The 20322-nt window shown below is 40.7% G+C and overlaps 1 protein-coding gene across 21 annotated transcripts in view; it reads right to left on the bottom strand.

Moving 5' to 3' along the window:
- nfasca (neurofascin homolog (chicken) a) overlaps positions 1 to 20322 on the bottom strand; it is a 203796-nt gene that overhangs the window by 7324 nt on the left and 176150 nt on the right. For 13 of the 21 annotated variants that reach the window (XM_049566611.1, XM_049566691.1, XM_049566862.1 and 10 more), the window contains 3 exons: positions 20194 to 20322; positions 17907 to 17942; positions 15493 to 15562 (listed from right to left, as the gene is read on the bottom strand). In XM_049566611.1, coding sequence (XP_049422568.1) covers positions 15493 to 15562; positions 17907 to 17942; positions 20194 to 20322 — 235 coding nt within the window. Of the gene's footprint in view, positions 1 to 9362; positions 10254 to 15492; positions 15563 to 17906; positions 17943 to 20193 lie in introns of those variants that run through there. The other 8 variants (XM_049567116.1, XM_049567764.1, XM_049567827.1 and 5 more) reach the window with 3 other exon arrangements.

Genomic DNA, 20322 nt, shown 5'->3' with positions numbered 1-20322 from the left:
CCAGTCTCTTGCTCCACACTCTGGTCAAGTCCACAAAACTGCTTTCAAGCCAGCTGGAGCTGCCTCACCACAGTGACGTTAGTTTTAAATTGGATATTTGACATCCATTAACCCCACTGTTTAGTTTCACTTTCACTCAATGCAAGCAGTAGGAGAACAGTAAGCCCATCTCCCTGCCCTCCTGTTTGCTGCCAAGGCCTGACGTGAACCGTTATTTGTACTATGAATACAACTGTGCGCGCATCTACATTATCACAGCTCTCTATGGATGCGGAAAGTATGTCCAAGCCTTCAGAAGGCATTTTTGCGTGGATCCAGCTGTGATTTCGTCCCACATCTCAGTAGAATTGCATCATGACCCACTGGACAGAAGAATAGATGACCATTCTTTCAACATACTTATGGCACATGAGTACTGTGTTAAGATAGACTTAAGAAAATCCAAACCTACTCTTTAAAAAGATAGCTGCATTGCATTTTATACTAAAGATGCTTGTTGATCTAAAGTTAGACGTCAGTTTTACAGAACACTATACAGTATTCGGCTCTAGTTTTTAAAAGCAACCCTGTCTCCTTAAAAATAATTTAAAAAAAATAAATGCAAAATGTTTATAGTGAATAAATCTGGGAAATGATCACTATCAACATACAGCCTTAAAGGGACAGCTCACCTCTAAATCAAAACTACATATTTTTCTTCTTACCTATAGTGCAATTTATCAGTCTAGATTGTTTTGGTGTGAGTTGCCGAGTCGTCTGCCTTCTCTTCAGTATAATGGAACTAGATGTCACTCAGCTTGTGGTGCTCAAAGCAGCAAAAAAATACATGTGAAAAACTCAACAGCAATGTCTCTTTCCAGATATTCTGGCCCTCTTACTTGATCTCTTTACTCTTTACTAGATAATCCACAGACCCTGTTGTGAGCAGTTTCATGCAGGAACTCTCTTCTTTCTACCAAACCACATTTGCAAACCATATTACCAAGTAGAGGGAGAACTGCATCTACTCATGGATGCAGGGTGTTAGCTAGCTCACCTTGTTGCACCTCAGCCAAGGAGGACACCATTATTGTAGGAATGCATGATGATATGGGCACTTCATCGGTAATTGGCCAACATGCTTTTTCGTTTTTTTGCACAATGAATGAATATTGCATACATTAAAAAGCATTATATTTCATATCTCCATCTGCTGGTAAGCCATCATGATAAGAGTATACATGCATAATATGATGTTAATTCCACTACAGAAGAGACTTGGTGATCACTAAATTAGGTGGCAAATAATGTGGGTCTATCAATATCGGTATTGGTTATCAGTCAAATAAGTTGTTATATATCACCATATATGATATCGGCAAAAAAAAATCCAATATTGTGCATCCCTTCATTATTGTTTACATCTCCCACTGTCATGAGCACAAGCCTCTTGTCCATGAGTAGATGCATGCGGAAGTTCTATTATATTGAAGAGAAGGCAGACCTCTCTACAGCCAATATCTCCAACACTCTGCAACTCACACCAAAACAATGTTGACTGATATGCAACACTACAGGTAGCATGAAACATGTATGATTTGGTGCTGTCCTTATTAATGACACAGGACATGTGCTCTGTCATAGCTCTGCATTTGAATTGTCCTTGATAACCTCCTCCCCATAATGTCTGTACAGTATAAGAATGTTACACTTCCTGGATTGGAAAAAAACTGCCAGTAACAATATTACAGACGTATACTTGTTTGACAAGGCATATAAGTAAGCACACAGTATTTGGTAGGAGACAGGGGCGATTAAAAGAGATAAATACTGTCCTCAAAAATTTAAACAATACATTTGCATACACATGCTAAATGGTGGCCATATTCTGACATGAGATCTAAGCATGAAAACTCCATTGCACCTCATTTGTGGAGCTGTGCTTGATTTCAGTTCAGAGCATGGCTGTATGTCTCCTAACTCTGCTTTTGGGGGGAGAGAACTTCATGCACAAGAAGAAAGAGCTACAGGCTAGCAATAGCTTTCTTGTCTCAGATCAAGCCAGTAGCATAACAGCAGGAAATGCACTTGAAGGATGCAAAAGTTAAATATTTTTCTGTCTGATTTCTCTTCACCACTTAATTCTGTGTGTTGCATTTCAAGGTTATAAAACATCATGTTTTTAGATTTTCTTGGAGAGGACAGAATCGACACTGTAGCTTCTCTGAATCATCATGCTCCATGCCAAAACACTGGGGGAACCACAGACATCACTTGACACATTTTAGAAACCATACATGTTAATAATCAAGAGTACAAATGGACTGCAGCAGATGCAGCACAATCAAAGTCTGTCACAATTCGAATCCAGCGAATTCGACTCTAATTGAACCCCAAATCCAGCATTTATTTTATCAATCCATAAAAACATCTTTTATAGTATAGTGAGAGACAATGAGAGAAGCAAAGATATTGAAACAATGGACACTTTCATAGCACATGCTGACACGTAACAAGGTGAAGTGATGAGTAGATGAAGAGAGTGGGAGTTGAGCATGAAGTGGATAAATGTGAGGGAAAGGTCATTGTTTTATAATCCATTAGAATGTTACTTATCAAGAATGTCCCCTCTTGGTGTTAATATCTTGGTAGCAGCTTTGGCTGGATGTTAGTGAGTCAAATGACAAAAACACACTGTACAAGGAGCCAACACAGAAAAAAAAAATGTATCATTGCCCAAAGACTGCAGACAGCAGTTTGTATTTGTAAAGAAAAAAAGTATGTCACTAAAAGTGCCCAGAATGCCTACAGGTTGTCTGTTCATGTCCTTATAACTCATCAGTACATCAGATTCAGCGTACAGTAAGGTGAGCAGCCCGGCAGAGGGCAGATAGAAAGTGGCTCTGTGGTTTAATATCCTTTGAGTGTACCAAGAGTAGATCAGAAGGACATCTCTCCATGCACCAGTGCCACTGAAACGCTTCAAGATTACATCTCTTACAGCTAATTAAATAAATGTGGCCAAGAGGCAGAGTCTTTTTTAAACTGCCTGCCCTGGCCACATTTGCCAAGCTTGCTTTCATTTGTTGACCACGCTGCACTAGCAGCCTCAGTGAGCTGGGCGGCTTTAAGAGGGAGCCTTTTATTTCAGTGACTTCAAAATGTCTTCCGAATGAAAGGGGGCAGAGTAAGGAATGATTCAATTATTTGATTAGGAGATTTTTAGAGTCGAAGAGCAAAGGTGGGGGAAGTAACTTAGAAAATGGGAGTGAGTCTCAGATAACCTTCTTGCATAACAAAACTTAAACTCGCCCATCTGCAGCGTTAACAAAATCTCATGAAAATGACACAGATTAACATAACTGTAGAATCAAGAAGTCAGCTCCTCTGCTTAACTTGTATTGGGGACATTGCATAGGTTTGATTTTATCCAATATTGGATTAACCATGCTTTGAAATGCTTTCATTTGACAGATAAAATTCATTAGGGTGTTAACAAATTGAAAACAGACATTAATCCATTAAAATGCACTGCAAATGAGCAACAGAAGATGAGATTATTTTAGAGCAGGATCAAGAAGACTCAGGTGGAGACTCCTTTCTTTTCATACCTTTCAAGAGACCTTTGGACCAATGAGGAAAATAAATCCCAAAAGAGACAAAGGACACAGACATAAAGTGGGAGGGGTAGAACAGAAAGACAGTCATGACACAAATGGACAACCAGGCATGCTTTATACAGAGATACTTAGAAGGATGATGAGGACAATATTCCAACATTAACATGTATAAATCTCTTCTAAGTATGGAGGTAAATACATTTAAATCATCATAATGCTAATGACATAAAACAAATATAGTAAAGGTTTGGGCTTTGAATTATATGAAAATTCTTTTTTTTTCTTTTGTGCATATAGAAACGCATAGCATGTGTCGGAGCCATCTAATTCCAGTTTGTTACAACTTGGGTCTTGTTTTTGTGGTTTTGGCCATCGTTGATTTTAGTTGTAAAAACACGGACGTCACCAATTGCTGAGACATGGGAACACGGGAACTTCAGTAATGCAAAGTCTGATGGGGCAAGAAACACGAGCAGTCAGACAAATGATTGTCACAGCTCAGTATCTGAATTACTACACATTGAAGGATTTCACAACTCATGATTTACTCCATCTAATTCTACAGTATCAATGTTCTTTTCTGGCAGTAGGGTTGGGTTGTAAACAAGCCAACAGTTATCTAAACAACTTCATGTGGAAGTAAGACTGATACTGAGCTCAATTGAAATGCCAATCTTAATCCTTTATTACACTAGAAAACTGTGCATGTATGACTACTCTACAGTAAGTATGACAGGTCCAAGTTGAAGTGGCTAGCTGATCTATAAAATGTGATGGAAATTCTTAATGTACATTAGTTTCTTGAATTGATTTCATTTGTTTACCTCCTGTACAATGGCCAAAGTGCTTGTGTTTCTTAACCTGTCTGGCTTTTAAGCAATGTTGCTGCATTCCCAGATCTCAGCAATTAACTTGGTTTGTACAAGGCCGATGGCCAACTACAAATATTACAGCAAGTGCACCAACTCATAAGACCACATACGTCATTTGTCCTTACTCTCTAATATGACTCAAGAGTTTTTCCTAATTTAGGGCCCCTACCGGCGTGGTTAGGGCTCAGAAAAGAATCCTGGTTTGGCTTGAAGTAAGTACATATGTACGTAATTTCACATCATCACTTTACATACTTAACATAATGCCTGCATATACCCTCCACTTTACCACTGCTGATAACATTTCAAAAGTCTATTAGAGCCGCATGATTAAATCAATTTATCCCCATTCAGTTTGCAAGGGCTAAACTGGAAGTAGCCCACATGGCCGGCGTAAGTTAGACACTCAGCTGGCAAAGTCTCTAGTGCACTTACTCTATGGGCCCAATGATGCAGAAGATCTTGGTAATTTTACACCTGGGAAGTTGAACTTTTTTGGCTTCATATGCCACTGAGAAACTTCCACAGGAATGAACGAGTAAATGCCTTTAACACTGTATCCAGGTCTCTGTTTACATCTATGTGCCCCAATCTCCACCCTACAGGAACGTTGTCCCTCATTAAATTTTGTCATCTGACTTTCTCCCTTGCTCCCCTCATAATTACTACAGCCACTGGAGGTCACCTCCAAACACTAAACGTAAATATTGGTCCTGATAAGCTGCTTGTACAAATGACGTATGGTGTAATTTTTTAGGGAAGGCCAGTCTTGAAAATTAAGACCCAGGTTGTAATAAATTGGATTTTAACTTTAACATCTACACTATAAACTTTGTGTTTTTCATGCAGGATGACAAGTAAAACTTGTTTTTCTTAAAATAATTAATGGTGTTTAATTCTTATCTTGCATATTGAAACTATAGATGATTCTCAAAAGAAGACATAATGCAAAACTAGATAAAGAGAACAGACGAAGCTATACACAGAAGAAATTGTATGTCATTCCTGATGTTTTTACTTTGAAGCATTTTCTACTTTCAAAGATTGATGGATCCGAGGTCTTACGTTTTCTTTGGTTGGATTTTAGAAGTGTTTGTTCAATCTTTTGTCCTCCAACTGTTCTCTAGTTGTTTGTTGCCTTAATCAGTTCCTTAAGGGTGTCAAATTGTGCCAAACATAGATCGTCCTGCCTCCCTGCCCTCACTATAACACAAATTGATTTCCCTTGCCATCTCTCGCCCCGTGCACCTGGTGGCGGATGCTTTTTAAATGTCAGCCGGCGGAGGAAAAACAATGCAATTAACCTCTAGAAGGGTGAAAAACATGTTAGTGCCTTGGCTGGAACAAAAAAAAGACCTCCCATACTGGCAGCTTTCTGGGATCACGTCTCCTTGTACTGCTGGAACAGCTGATCCATGAAGAGCCCGGTGTGGTTATGGGGATTCTTCTTTTCTCTTTTATTTATACAGAAGTTTGATACAAGCTCTTTTAGTATAGACTGATCCAGGGTAACAGAAATGCGCAGGCATAGATTGATGGAGTTGTGTAATATTGCTTTCAATATTGAGATTGATAAAAAAGCAGCTTTGAGCCACAAAGAGTAAATGATTTTTTTAACTTTGTGGCAGGGGACTATGGCCTGTGTGTTTTAATTGAGGTTTGACTGCTAATGTGCTCTTTCCATGTGGTTGTATAAGAGCTGGGGGCTGCTAACCAGACATTTTATATTTAGTTCTGAATTTACTCAGTCGTGAACAGCCTCAGTAGGTGCTCTGCTGTGTTCTGAGAGATAATGCATCTTACCTGATATATAATTTCCCCTTCATCTTGGCCTACTATGAATGACTGTGCAATTATGTTATTTTCTATGTACCAAGTATGCAGTTTAAAAGCAGAATGTTTATCACCAGGGTGATGGAGGATATTTTGGGATTCATCTGTTATTAAAGAGTATGTCTCTGTTTTGAGAATAAAAGCATGACCTGTGGAAAAACACGTATTTATTATTTTTACACTAGTGTGATGAGAAGATCAATATCGACTTCATGATGTGTTCCACCTACCTGAGCATAAAGACTGGAAGCAGGAGAAAACAGATAACCTGTCTCAAAATATGCCTACAAATGAATTTAAAGCTGACTATTAACTCATTGTATCTTAATAGTTTAGTCTGTGGATAAACAGAAAGGTCAAATTAGCAATTTGTGGTACATACAAAAAACTATATTAAAGACTGTATGTAAAGACATTGTCTCACTGCAGGAAAGATGGTTTTACTTACTTTTGACATTGGTTCTACATAATGACAAGAAAAAAAATTGAGAAAAAGGACAAGCATTTGCTTTTGCACATGAGGTACAGTAGGAAACCTAGAACTAAGAATGCACTGCCTCGCACCAGATCATCTGGTTTACTAAAAGACCCTCTATGGAGTCGTTGTTTTTTTTTTTTTTTTTCAGTAAGTACTTTTTGTTTTAATGGTTCTAAGCCTCTTTTTCATGAACAAAAGTTAGCATTAGCATTTTTATAGTTAACCACAGCTGTAAATACACCAGGCTAACCAAGCAAGCTGCTAGCTATAAGGTTACCCTCTCTTCCAAATATAGTCTCAAAAATTCTAAGAGGGAGACGGCAAAAATCCAAATGTTAAGCTTCAAAGTCCAAAATCCAATCTGTGATGTCATGGTGGCTACGTCCATCATTTTATGCAGTCTATGATCGAACATACAGTACAGGCCAAAAGTTTGGACACGCCTTCTCATTCAATGCATTTTCTTTATTTTCATGACTATTTACATTGTAGATTCTCACTGAAGGCATCAAAACTATGAATGAACACATGTGGAGTTATGTACTTAACAAAAAAAGGTGAAATAATTGAAAACATGTTTTATATTCTAGTTTCTTCAAAATAGCCACCCTTTGCTCTGATTACTGCTTTGCACACTCTTGGCATTCTCTCGATGAGCTTCAAGAGGTAGTCACCTGAAATGGTTTCCACTTCACAGGTGTGCCTTATCAGGGTTAATTAGTGGAATTTCTTGCTTTATCAATGGGGTTGGGACCATCAGTTGTGTTGTGCAGAAGTCAGGTTAATACACAGCCGACAGCCCTATTGGACAACTGTTAAAATTCATATTATGGCAAGAACCAATCAGCTAACTAAAGAAAAACGAGTGGCCATCATTACTTTAAGAAATTAAGGTCAGTCAGTCCGGAAAATTGCAAAAACTTTAAATGTGTCCCCAAGTGGAGTCGCAAAAACCATCAAGCGCTACAACGAAACTGGCACACATGAGGACCGACCCAGGAAAGGAAGACCAAGAGTCACCTCTGCTTCTGAGGATAAGTTCATCCGAGTCACCAGCCTCAGAAATCGCAAGTTAACAGCAGCTCAGATCAGAGACCAGATGAATGCCACACAGAGTTCTAGCAGCAGACCCATCTCTAGAACAACTGTTAAGAGGAGACTGCGAATCAGGCCTTCATGGTCAAATAGCTGCTAGGAAACCACTGCTAAGGAGAGGCAACAAGCAGAAGAGATTTGTTTGGGCCAAGAAACACAAGGAATGGACATTAGACCAGTGGAAATCTGTGCTTTGGTCTGATGAGTCCAAATTTGAGATCTTTGGTTCCAACCGCCGTGTCTTTGTGAGACGCAGAAAAGGTGAACAGATGGATTCCACATGCCTGGTTCCCACTGTGAAGCATGGAGGAGGAGGTGTGATGGTGTGGGGTGTTTTGCTGGTGACACTGTTGGGGATTTATTCAAAATTGAAGGCACACTGAACCAGCATGGCTACCACAGCATCCTGCAGCGACATGCCATCCCATCCGGTTTGCGTTTAGTTGGGCGATCATTTATTTTTCAACAGGACAATGACCCCAAACACACCTCCAGGCTGTGTAAGGGCTATTTGACCAAGAAGGAGAGTGATGGAGTGCTGCGGCAGATGACCTGGCCTCCACAGTCACCGGACCTGAACCCAATCGAGATGGTGTGGGGTGAGCTGGACCGCAGAGTGAAGGCAAAGGGGCCAACAAGTGCTAAACACCTCTGGGAACTCCTTCAAGACTGTTGGAAAACCATTTCAGGTGACTACCTCTTGAAGCTCATGGAGAGAATTCCAAGAGTGTGCAAAGCAGTAATCAGAGCAAAGGGTGGCTATTTTGAAGAAACTAGAATATAAAACATGTTTTCAGTTATTTCACCTTTTTTTGTTAAGTACATAACTCCACATGTGTTCATTCATAGTTTTGATGCCTTCAGTGAGAATCTACAATGTAAATAGTCATGAAAATAAAGAAAACGCATTGAATGAGAAGGTGTGTCCAAACTTTTGGCCTATACTGTACATACTGACTAATGCACAACCCTGTTATTTACTCTTTGTGCTTCTGTGTGTGTCACAGGGATGTCATATGACAATCATGGAAGCAGCATGCTGCAGAGCCAGGGAGCCCTCACCTTGTTATCGAATGAACAAATCTGGAAATGTGATAGTTTGGATGATTATTGGATTGACAGTTTGACACCCATAAAGGAACCAAAGCCTGGCACTCCGCTGCATCCTGTCCCTCTCTCTGATAATCACGTCTAATTACTGATGTCAGCGTGTGTCCTCTCTCTATCACATTGTTCAAATATTGCTTTAAAAACTAAAGCAGGCCAGCTGGACTGATATTGCTTACATCATGAATGAAATCTGTGCACTCTTTGCAGACCGACCAAAGAGCCAGCAATGCATTTATCAGGCAGATTGTCCTGTTTGGCCTCCCCTATTAAGCTACGCCTTATCCAGCAGCATGTTTTCCCCAGCTAAGGGGAAACACCTCCTACCCCGACATGCACAGGCCAAGAGAGATGCCGTGCCGAAACCAAAGTACCTGTTCTCGTTTTCGTTCCTGTCAGGGACAGATGACCCATTTCAGCGTGGGGAAGAGAGACGGACGAGACATGAGGAAACAGGGGAGACAGCAAGAGAGAGGAAGTGCAGAGAAAGAAAGAGGAAAGAAGCTCCACATGATACATGCATGTAAACCCTTGCATGCACACAAGCACACACGTACACACAGAGCTAAGAGCTGAGTGTACTTGAGGGATCAGCACTAGAGATGGAGTCTGGGTCAGAATCAGAGTAAAGCAACAACCTTGACTGTGAGGGAGGGGTTGGGTATTAATGTTTGACTTATTACTGATTGAAAAACAAAACAGGGTCTCACACTGGAGATGGATTAATCACACAGTTTATGAGCACAACAGCACAGTCCCAATCAGGTGATAATAAATGCTGATCGCACCTCTTTTGAATATTACCCTGCACACTCATACAGAGCCATCTTTTGAAGTCCAATGCCATCAGATGCAATGCTGCATCAATCAAAGACTATAAATTCATATAATTGCTTCATTTAAGCAATGACATTTCAACAATAAGACATCCCCTTGTGCTTTGGATACAGTATATAATACTATATAATGTAATATAGATAGCCTGAACACAGGAAAGACAGGATCCTTGTTGTTATGTCTGCGTTGATATATAGGTATTTATACTGTTGTCTCCAAGGTCAGTAATACAATTCAGAGGCTTTTTCTCATTCCAGAGCGTCTACAGTTGAAGATCAGTTGAAGTTTTAGTGCCACTCTCACACAGCTGAGTTAGAACTTAGATTTAGAGAGCAGGTTAAATCCAACATTGTTTTAGTCAAAATGGACAGGTACAGAAAAGACAGACTCATTCTTCATAAAGAAGAATGAAGCAACATAGATCAGTGGGACCTGGAAGGAGCAAAAGACACATCACTTACCAACACATACTGTGCAGACACATTGTACAGGATATACAGTATCACATGACAGAAATGTAGCCCACTGTATGTAACGGTATGTTCAATTGTTCTTAGAAAGGCCCACTGCACGATACACATATGTGTTCAGGGTTTCAGAACTGGTGCTCAGATTTACAATGATAACAACTGGAGTAACAATTTGAACTCTGACTCGACATGGAGCTTCCATTGCTTGACCTAGAGAGCTTTCATCCACACTAATGCAGATAAATATGAAAACACTATTCGAGCATCAAACAGTGGAAGAATTGGAAGCATGTTCTTTATTCTCTTTGAGAACATATAGGCTACTGGATATTGGCTGAGGACATTGCCTGTTGGGTTTTTTTTGGAGCAATTTCTTTCATTTTATTTTGCACATTTTAATGGTTTGCCTCTGAAGAAAGTGTGGGAGTCTCTGCTTGCAGGACACAGCAATGGCAGAGAGAAACGGTGAGGAAAAACTGCATGTAGAGTAAGTATATTTTCACATTGGAAGGCCTTTACACACTGAGGTCGTGAATAAATAAATGAATAAATGACACAAAAATACAAAATACTCGCCTGCTAATCTTACACATTTAAACTATTCATGCTGGCAGCAATGCAAATTTTAGACAACTGCGAGGACTCTATTGACCCACAGCAGCGCCTGGCAGTTAAGGAGGTAAGTTGTTCTTTAGCCTAAGCTACTGTAAGCTGTTTCACTGAGTTTCCTTTCAGTGAAATGCCCTGAGTGAATTTCAGTCCCCTCTGGTAAACAGTTATGCAGTGTATACATGTCTAGTGCTTTTATTGTGAAATGTGTGGAAGGAGTGAATCTGGTATGCACTGCTTTTGTCAAGGTTAAAAGGAGTAATAATGTTCAGACTCTTCATGTTGTTGTTTTTCTGCACAATACAATTGGTTGTTGCCTTTATACACTCAGAAAAATCTATCTTGTCATGAAAAAAATGTAGTCACTTTTTTGCTGTTTAATATTTGTGTGTGTGAAAATACAAAAACAACTCTTAGAGAAAATATATAAACATGTGAATTAATTGCACAAACGGTTCATAAGTGTATCTGGTACCAGAACACCCTAGGCCAATGATCGATGATCGACTTTGTGGTTGGATCATCAGATCTGCGGCCATGTGTCTTGGACACTCGGGTGAAGAGAGAAGCAGAGCTGTCAACTGATCACCACCTGGTGGTAAGTTGGATCAGATGGTGGAGGAGGCTGCCTGACAGACCTGATAAACCCAAACGTGTAGTGAGGGTTAACTGGGAGCATCTGTCCGTGGGGTCTTCAACTCCCACCTCCAGAAGTATTTCTCATTCATCCCGGGGGAGGTTGGGGACATGGAGTCTGAATGGTCCATGTTCAAAGCCTTCAGTGTGGAGGTGGCTGCAGGAGCTGTGGTCAGAGGGTTGTCGGTGCCTGTCGTGGGGGCAACCTAAGAGCCTGCTGGTGGAAACCAGTGGTGAGGGAGGCTGTCAGGCTGAAGAAGGAGGCCTTTTGGGTCTGGCTGACCCAGGGGTCTCCTGAAGCAGCAGACAGGTACCTGTTGGCCAGAAGGGCTGCAGCTTTGGCAGTTGCTGAAGCAAAAACCCAGGTGTGGGAGGAGTTCTGGGAGGCTATGGAGAAAGACCTTCTGTAAGCCACAAGGAAGTTCTGGCAGACCGTTAGATGCCTCAAGAAGGGAAAGCAGGGCTTGTCTCAGGCTGTGCTCAGCAGAAAAGGAGAACTGCTGACCTGAACTGGGGACATCATTGAGCGGTGGAAGGAGCACTTTGAGGACCTCCTGAACCTGGTCATCACGTCCACTGTGAACGAGGCAAAGCCTGAAGACTCTGGGAACTTTCGTCCATATCCCTGGCAGAGGTTGTTAAGGTAATTAAAAGCTCCCCAGTGGCAAGGTGCCAGGTGTGGATGAGATTCCCTGAGATGCTGAAGGCTCTAGACACTGTTGGGCTGTCTCGGCTGACACGCCTTTTCAGTGTCGTGTGGAGGTTGGGTATGGTGCCTGCAGAGTGGCATACTGGGTGGTGGTCCCCATTTTCAAAAAAGGGGACAGGAGGGTGTGCTCCAACTATTGTGACATCACACTGATCAGTTTAGTCCAGGGTGCTGGAAAGGAGGCTCCAACCAATTGTGGAATTTTGGATTCAGGAGGAGCAATGCAGATTTCGTCCTGGCCGTGAAGCAGTGGACCAGCTCTTTACCCTTGCAAGGTTGCTGGAGGGGTTGTGGGAGTTTGCCCATCTAGTCTACATGTGCTTTGTGGACTTGGAGAAGGCTTACGACCACGTCCCTTGGGGGGTCTTGTAGGGGGTACTGCGGCAGTATGGGGTACCAGGCTTGCTGCTACAAGCCATCTGGTCCCTGTATGACCAAAGTGAGAGCTGTGTCCGCATACTTGGTGTAAAGTCAAACACGTTCTTGGTGGGTGTTGGCCTTCTGCCAAGGTTGTCCATCGTCCGGTTTGGGGACCTCAGAATTGCATCTCTGCTTTTCGCAGATGATATGGTTCTGTTGGCTTCATCACACCGTGACCTACAGCATGAGCTGGGGCAATTTGCAGCCGAGTGTGGATCAGTCAGGATGAAAGTCAGCACCTCCAAATCTGAGGCCACAGTTCTCTGCTGGAAACCAGTCGATTTCCCTCTCCAGTTGGGGGAGAGTTACTGCAAGGGATCTTGTTCACATTGAGGGTAGAATGGAGCGTGAGATGGATCGGCGTTTTGGTGTGGCTTCTGCAGTGATGCAGGCTCTGTACCGGTCCATTGCAGGGAAGAGGGAGCTGAGCCGGGAGGCAAAGCTTTCGATTTACTGGTCCGTCTACATCCCAACCTTCACCTATGGTCATGAGCTCTGGGTAGTGACCGAAATAATGAGATTGCGGATACAAGCGGCAGAAATGAGTTTCCTACGTGGGGTGGCTGGGCTCAGCCGAAGAGATAGGGTGAGGAGCTCGGACATCTGGAGGGAGCTTGGAGTAGAGCTGCTGCTCCTTCGTGTCGAAAGGGGTCACTTGAGGTGGTTCAGGTATCCAAACAGGATGCCTCCTGGGCGTGCGCCTGGAGGCCTTCCGGGCACATCCCACTGGTAGGATGCCTCAGGGCAGACCCAGAACACGCTGGAGGGATTACATATCTCATCTGCCCTGGGAATGCCTTGGGGTCCCCCAGGAGGAGCCGGAAAGCGTTGCTGGGGATAGGGATGTCTGTCTGCTCAGCCTGCTGCCCCCGCAGCTAAGCGGATGAAAATGGATGGATGGATGATGGGTTCATGTCAACTCCTGCACTGAGTAACATAACAAATAAACGTTCCACCTTAAAATTTGCTGGCGATCGGTACAGTGAATTCTTCTCAGTCTACAGCTGCTTATGTAACAGTGGTTACATAAGCCTCAAAAGCAGCCACAACACAATCCTGAGTAGAGTGACTGTCCACTATTGACCGATGAACAGACTGCAGTGTTAACAGCTCCATTTTTTTAGTACCAGATCTGTGTGCTAGGTACCCCAACAGATGGGTGACCAAAAATGGAGACGGTGAGGAATGGTTTCATAGGTACCATCCACAACTTCTCACAGTGGAAACGGAAAAATTGTGTACTGAACTTAATTGAACCATAGCGGACTGCTTGGTGAAAACGGGGCTGTAGAGACAGACAGCCATTCACGTTCACATTCACACCTACAGGCAATTTAAAGTTATCAGTAACCTAACCTGCATGTCTTTGGACTGTGAGGGGGAAGTCAGAGAACCTGGAGAAAACCTAAGTTGGCACAGGGAGAACATGCAAACACACCGGTCAGTGGATTCGAACCTGGAACCCTCTTGCTGTAAAGTGATAGCGCTAACCACTGCACCATTGTCTGTAACTTTTTCTGTCCATTCTAATGGACAATAAATCTTAACGCAGAAACCACCTCATGGTGAAAATAATAATAAATCAATCACCTTTTTTCCACAAAAAACACAAGTTAAAAAAAACATAAATTTATTTTTCATGAACAGTTAACTCATATCAGTCGGGGATGGAGGGACGCGCACCCAAACCTGCGCAAATATATTCAACCGTCAGTTGCTGGTTGTTGGGCTGACAGAGGCCAGCTGAAAATTTTTATATATCACTCGATGCTAAAAGATAGGTAATACAGACAGATTTGGCTGGTGTTAACAGACTATCTGCCTTCTGCTCCCTTTGACTTTCTCTCTGATGCCTTTTTGTTTGTCCTTTCAGATGTATCTGCATTAGTGTTGGAAGGAGCCTCATTCACCATGATTCATTAACATTTGTGAGCACACCTGTTGGACTAATTGATAAAGTCTGGCACCTCTGTCCCTAAAAGTCCTTCATAATTGAAGCATTGTCTCATCTGATCTGATCTGAAAACCCTCCTCTGTGCATCATTTGCTGGTGATAACACTGCATGTAGCATCAATAATAGAAGGCTTTCTAAACGGACAAAGTCTTTAAGCAAAGTCCCTCTGCCATCTTTCCAAAATCTCATATCCGCTACAATAAATAGAGAGGCTGGAAATGAGCACAATTTGAATGTCCAAAATTAGGTTTTATTTGTCAGCGGGAGCTCTAAGTTTTCCTGCAGTATCAGAACATAGCAGGTGGTTGTGATTTTGTTGATTTAGAGATATATAATATTATTATATATAATAATATTTATCATTTTTATCATTTCAAAAGCCTTCCTGTGGACAAGTGTTGCGAATTAGCACGTGTGCTAAACACTCAAACAATGCATCTGGTCTGTCCAATGTAACTGTGACGTCCACATCAAATAAACAATAAATAAAAAAATAAAATAATATTTTAAGGGATTATTTCCTGCTCACTGCCATAGTGATTCTTTAAATATCAAAGTCAGCTGAGCTTTGTAACTCTTAATTCATCTTTTTCAGTAAACTCCATAAAAAACACCGCTTTAACAAGTTCATCATGTCCTGTACTACAGCTGTTTCTCATATTCTCTGTTACAGCACCTAACAACAGTCTCCATATTATATACAAGATGAGACATGACAATACAACTTCACAGTTATACAGCCTAATCCACTTCCCACAAAGTCCCTCGACCACTAAAAATGCTCAAATTATCTTTCAAAGGTCAGTGTTCTAACAAAGCTAGTCACTGATGTGGGTGGTGCACATGTCATTCAGACCGTGGTATATACTTACTGGTAGTCAAAGGATCCATCCTGGTCCTTCTGATCTACTGGGTCCAAGGGGAGATCTTTTTTGTCACGGACTGAGGAGAGAAGAACAAAGGTAACATTTTCAGTATTTTGCTGAGAGCTGAACTGATGCTATGGTTAGATTTAATAAACAAAACCATCCACATGTTGAGGGGTTCCTGGAGTTAGTTTCCTCTGTTAGTCTTCATCCACTCATTAAGTTCCACATATTTAGTCCTCAGCCTTCAATTATTAAACCGTTAACAAACACTGTGTCCCGATTACATACCTACTTTCTCATATTGTACACATCATTTAAACTGATACTGTGAATCAAACAAATGTGGACTGTACACAAGAAATTAATGTACCCCACCATGTTTGCACAAACAGAAAATGATACGCTTGCTGAAAGACATTAATTGAATTGCTGCCATTTAAATTTAAAAAAATAAATAAATAAATAAAATACAGTGTAAACATATATTTCCATTAATTCCAGCTCAGTCACCAGAAGAAAATTTTGGTATTGTACATTTCAGCAAACCACAAATATGCTCCACTTGTATGTTTTACATGCATTAAAACGACATTTCTAAAGTGACATGATATATAAGTCGACTTTGTCATCTGGAAGTGGAGGCGAAGATGGATGACCTATCACCTGGGAGAGACACCTGCCAAGCTACAGACCACTGCAGACTACTGTTAGAAACCAACAAACACCAAAACCGGTTGTGTTTGAACAGGTCACTGCTGCATCTCCCAAGGACTTTTTAGCCAACAGACATTGAGGTGTTTTAGTGACTGTTTTTCCCATTGGGTATAGTGCCATAAGTAGCAGTTGTTTTTCACCAAGACATCCCTGCTTTTCAAGCCATGATTGTGCCCCCAAAAAGTGGATATTTTAAAACAAAACATGATCTCTTCCTGTCCATTGCAAAGTGTTTTTTGTGTCCAACATGTTAACCATGGCGTTGTTGAAAGCACCTTTTACACCGCCCCTTCAAGGTGGGAATTTCATGCTGTTATGCCACCTAGCCATTCTGTATGAAAGGTACAATTGCTAAATGGTGGGACAGATTTGTCTTGCCTCAGAGCTGTGAACGGAGGTAGTAACACCACTGACACGGTGTTTGTATAAACGGGACAGAAAGTAGGACGGGATCATGGGTGGCACAGGTGTTGTTTGACGATGTGTTATGCATGTGAAAACTACGAACTTGCACAAGTTTTCCGCAGAACTGGAAACAAAAAAAGTCTTGCATTCTTCTTCTACGTTTTCTGGTGGTAGGCAATCAGCTTGTAAATGCATTACCGCCTTCCCGACCATGAGTGTGGATATCACCATGGAGAGAGGTGCGCTACGTCAGACTTAATTCGAACATAACTGTTTCCATCCCCCGTTTTGCGAATCAGCATTGTTTCGAATTAACCAAAACCCGGCTAAATCAAGCATATTTTAATTTGTGCAAATCAGGGGATTTTAATTCGAATTTTGGCGTTTCCATCATAACTTTCCAATGCGATACTTCTAGATGCGCATCTGAACAGGCTGATGGAAACATGGCTACTGTTGTGTTACATGTCACTCCTGTCACACCTCTTTTGATTCCGCGATGCCAGCATGCTGTCTGAAATCACACACACACTGTTGGTGCTGTGTAAAAATGTATAAGTGGCATAAAGAAGGGACTTCATAACGGCCCTATAAGTCAATCTCTGTGTAAAAGGGGCCATAAAGAAATGGAAAGTTCTAACGTACAGTAGCTGCTAATAATGTACAAATGTGATGTCAAATTTTTTTTCTGCCAACTGGGGTGGAATGTGTGAACACTTTATGTGAGCTGTAATGGCAGACAAGATCAAGAAAAAAAAACTATTCAAGCATTATCAATGACTCATGTCTATGGTCTGCATTTGTTTTTTACAGAGACATGCTGCATCTCAGCGGGGATTGTGCCCCCAAAACCGGGTGACCTAAATAATTTGTTTGTTGTATCTGCTACATAAAAACAAACACACAAATAAAAAATATCCGTGAGTTTGCAGAAACATACAATGCCAACATTTTTTCTGGCGACTGGGTCATTAATTCATGACTTGTTTTTTTTTTTTACTGTTTTCTGAGCTGCTGCCCCAGTAGTCCATGTATACTGAAGTATGCATTAGGAACACAGTGTACTTCATAAGAGACTTACAAGCTTGTTTTAGTAGCAGTTATAAAACATTGGGTTGGGTTTGTAAGGTGTGTAAGTGCTCCAGTCAGTACTGAAAACACGCTTTATGTGTGTATGTGTGAACTTCTCTCATTAGTCTTTTCCTGTCTATCACCTTTTTTGTTATAATCCTTATTTGATGCAGCCCATTACTGGGTGTTAGTTCTTAACACTCACATTGTCACACTTCAGCACCTACCTAGATATTTTGCGAAACCAGTCACGCAACCACCACCTAGACGTTATAAAAACTGCAAAAGATTAAAATGACTCCAACTTCTGTTTTTCCAAACCATTGAATTATCATGTACTGTAGATCAGCATTAATACTGCCCAAAAATTTTTAAATTATTTTTCTGAACAAGGATAATCTAGTTTTGTCTCTTAAAGTGCACTGCAGTGTTCTTTCAGGAGTAATATTTAGATTGATTGGAGTTTTATATAAGATAAAATAAATCCACAAATGCACACTGTTACACTTTGATCTGTCAAACATCCTATAGGGATGAGCGGCTACACCATTATCTGTATATGGTCAACCAACTAAATGATCTGTATCTGTATCCATACTAGGAATGGGCAGAGTTTAAATCAGAAGTGAGTAATCAGACGTTATTAAGCCTGAAATTGATATGTGTTGATCAGAAGTTTCTTATTTACTATTTACAGAACAGCCTAAGAATTGAGCTTCAGATCATGTTTAATCACAACAGTATCATAACTGTTTAGCTACACAAATGAGGATCATCATATTTTACTCGGACGGCACTCATGCCCATAAAAACTTCATTATCCATACTATACCAATTAAACCCTACCATTTGTCATGTAAATGCATCTTTAGCTGGTACATAACAGCCAGTTGCTTTTTTTAAGTTCTGTAATGACTTGTGGTTTTTATTGTCCTGTGTCAGCTGGAGTGCTGATACTTGAAATATTGCTCTGTTGTTTTTCACTGTTAAAAAAAAGAGCAAGTACTAAAATAAAAATATTTAATCAGAACTAACACACCTAGCTCATTAAAGTTTCTACATAGTTCATGAACTTTCACAACTTCTATCAGTAACTAAACAAATGCAAGTGAGAAAAAACATTCTGGTGATCCAAACTCTAAGTCTAACCTTTTTTTTCCTTTCCTCCCAGCTGATGACAAACCTTGTCAGACGTTAGTATTTGTTTGAAGTGAGGCTGTGACACTGAGTGACCAAATTTAATGTCAGGACAGCGTCTCGTGCTTACATCATTTTGACATATTTGACGTATTTATTATTTTGACGATATTTTTTTAAGTTACGTTTGTTAAGTAACCAAAGACCAGCATCCTCAAAGTTTGTCTGCGATACATCATAGTGTTAACATCCAGTTAACGGGAAATTCAAACACTGTTAGACATTTAAAATATTGTCAACCCAATTTATTCCAAGTAAAATTTAAAGTCTGTGCGAAGTAAGAGTCCAACCGCTTTCTGATACCATACTCACATCCTGTGCCAGGTGACTTTTGTTTTGTTTTTTTGTCAGGTTTATTTTTGTTATATTTGTTGTTGTAATACTCATATCAGCCATGAGAGGCTTGGGTGCATCTCAATCCCATGCTGGGACTATAAGCATTTATGTTTTCTTCCAAGTGTGTTTTCATTTCACCATGCACTCTAAATAGAAGGTACATATATTATATCTTATACTGTGCATAATATGAATAATAGCAATATTAATTATGAAAAAAATTAAAATGTATCCAAAGTGCTTTTTCTGCTGTGTATTGCTATCATTAGATGTGCAAAATTATTCTATTTCTGTAGATAGTGTCAAAAATGCCCCTCTCATTAAGGTTTTTTTTTTTCATTATTGGTAAAAGTTCCCACTCGTAAGGACTGAAGCATCCTTGATTCTGTGACTACTGTTACAGTAAAACAATACAGATTAGACTCAGACAATGGATCACCACAATTTTTTTTTCTTAGTTGCTCTCAAGGGTTCCATACAAGACTGCCTACTTCATACATTGCTACTAAAATGCTGATGGTTCAAATGTGTGACATCTCTGTTTTATAACCACTTTAGAGTAAACTACTGAGTTCAGTAATAACCATTCAAATAGAGAATTCAAAATCCAGTTGGTAATGGCAGACAGAAGTTAGAGATTGAGCACTGAGGATTTTTTCTAATGAAATCAGCAAATTGATCAATTGATTGTTTCTGCAATAACTTAAGAACAACTCAGTGAATACAATGGGATGTTTGTGCACTCACCTCAGTGGCAATGCAGTCTGTCTATGCTAGAACACTACTATTTAGATGCTTTTGACATCCCAAAGTGAAAAATATTAAAAAATATTAATATAATATAATAAGAACCAGTAGCCTCACCTTCTTTGCTACTCTACTGATGTAGGTCCAATCCATCCTATCAACCTTTGTCGGACAGCTCCATGGGGCTAATATTGTTCCTCTAATGGGTATCAAAGCTTTAGTGTCAGGTCTTACCTGGGTATTTGCCCCCACGACTCCTCTTGATGAAGCAGACGATGAGGAGGATCAGTATGATGAGGGCAATGGCGCACATCAAGCCAATGAACCAGCCTTGAGTGGCAATGTCTACCTGGTCTATGTAGG

This window comes from Epinephelus fuscoguttatus, linkage group LG1, assembly GCF_011397635.1.
Source record: "Epinephelus fuscoguttatus linkage group LG1, E.fuscoguttatus.final_Chr_v1".
Lineage (NCBI taxonomy): Eukaryota > Metazoa > Chordata > Actinopteri > Perciformes > Serranidae > Epinephelus > Epinephelus fuscoguttatus.
The sequence above is the reverse complement of the archived record's forward strand: the minus strand, read 5'-3'. Positions and strand labels throughout refer to the sequence as shown.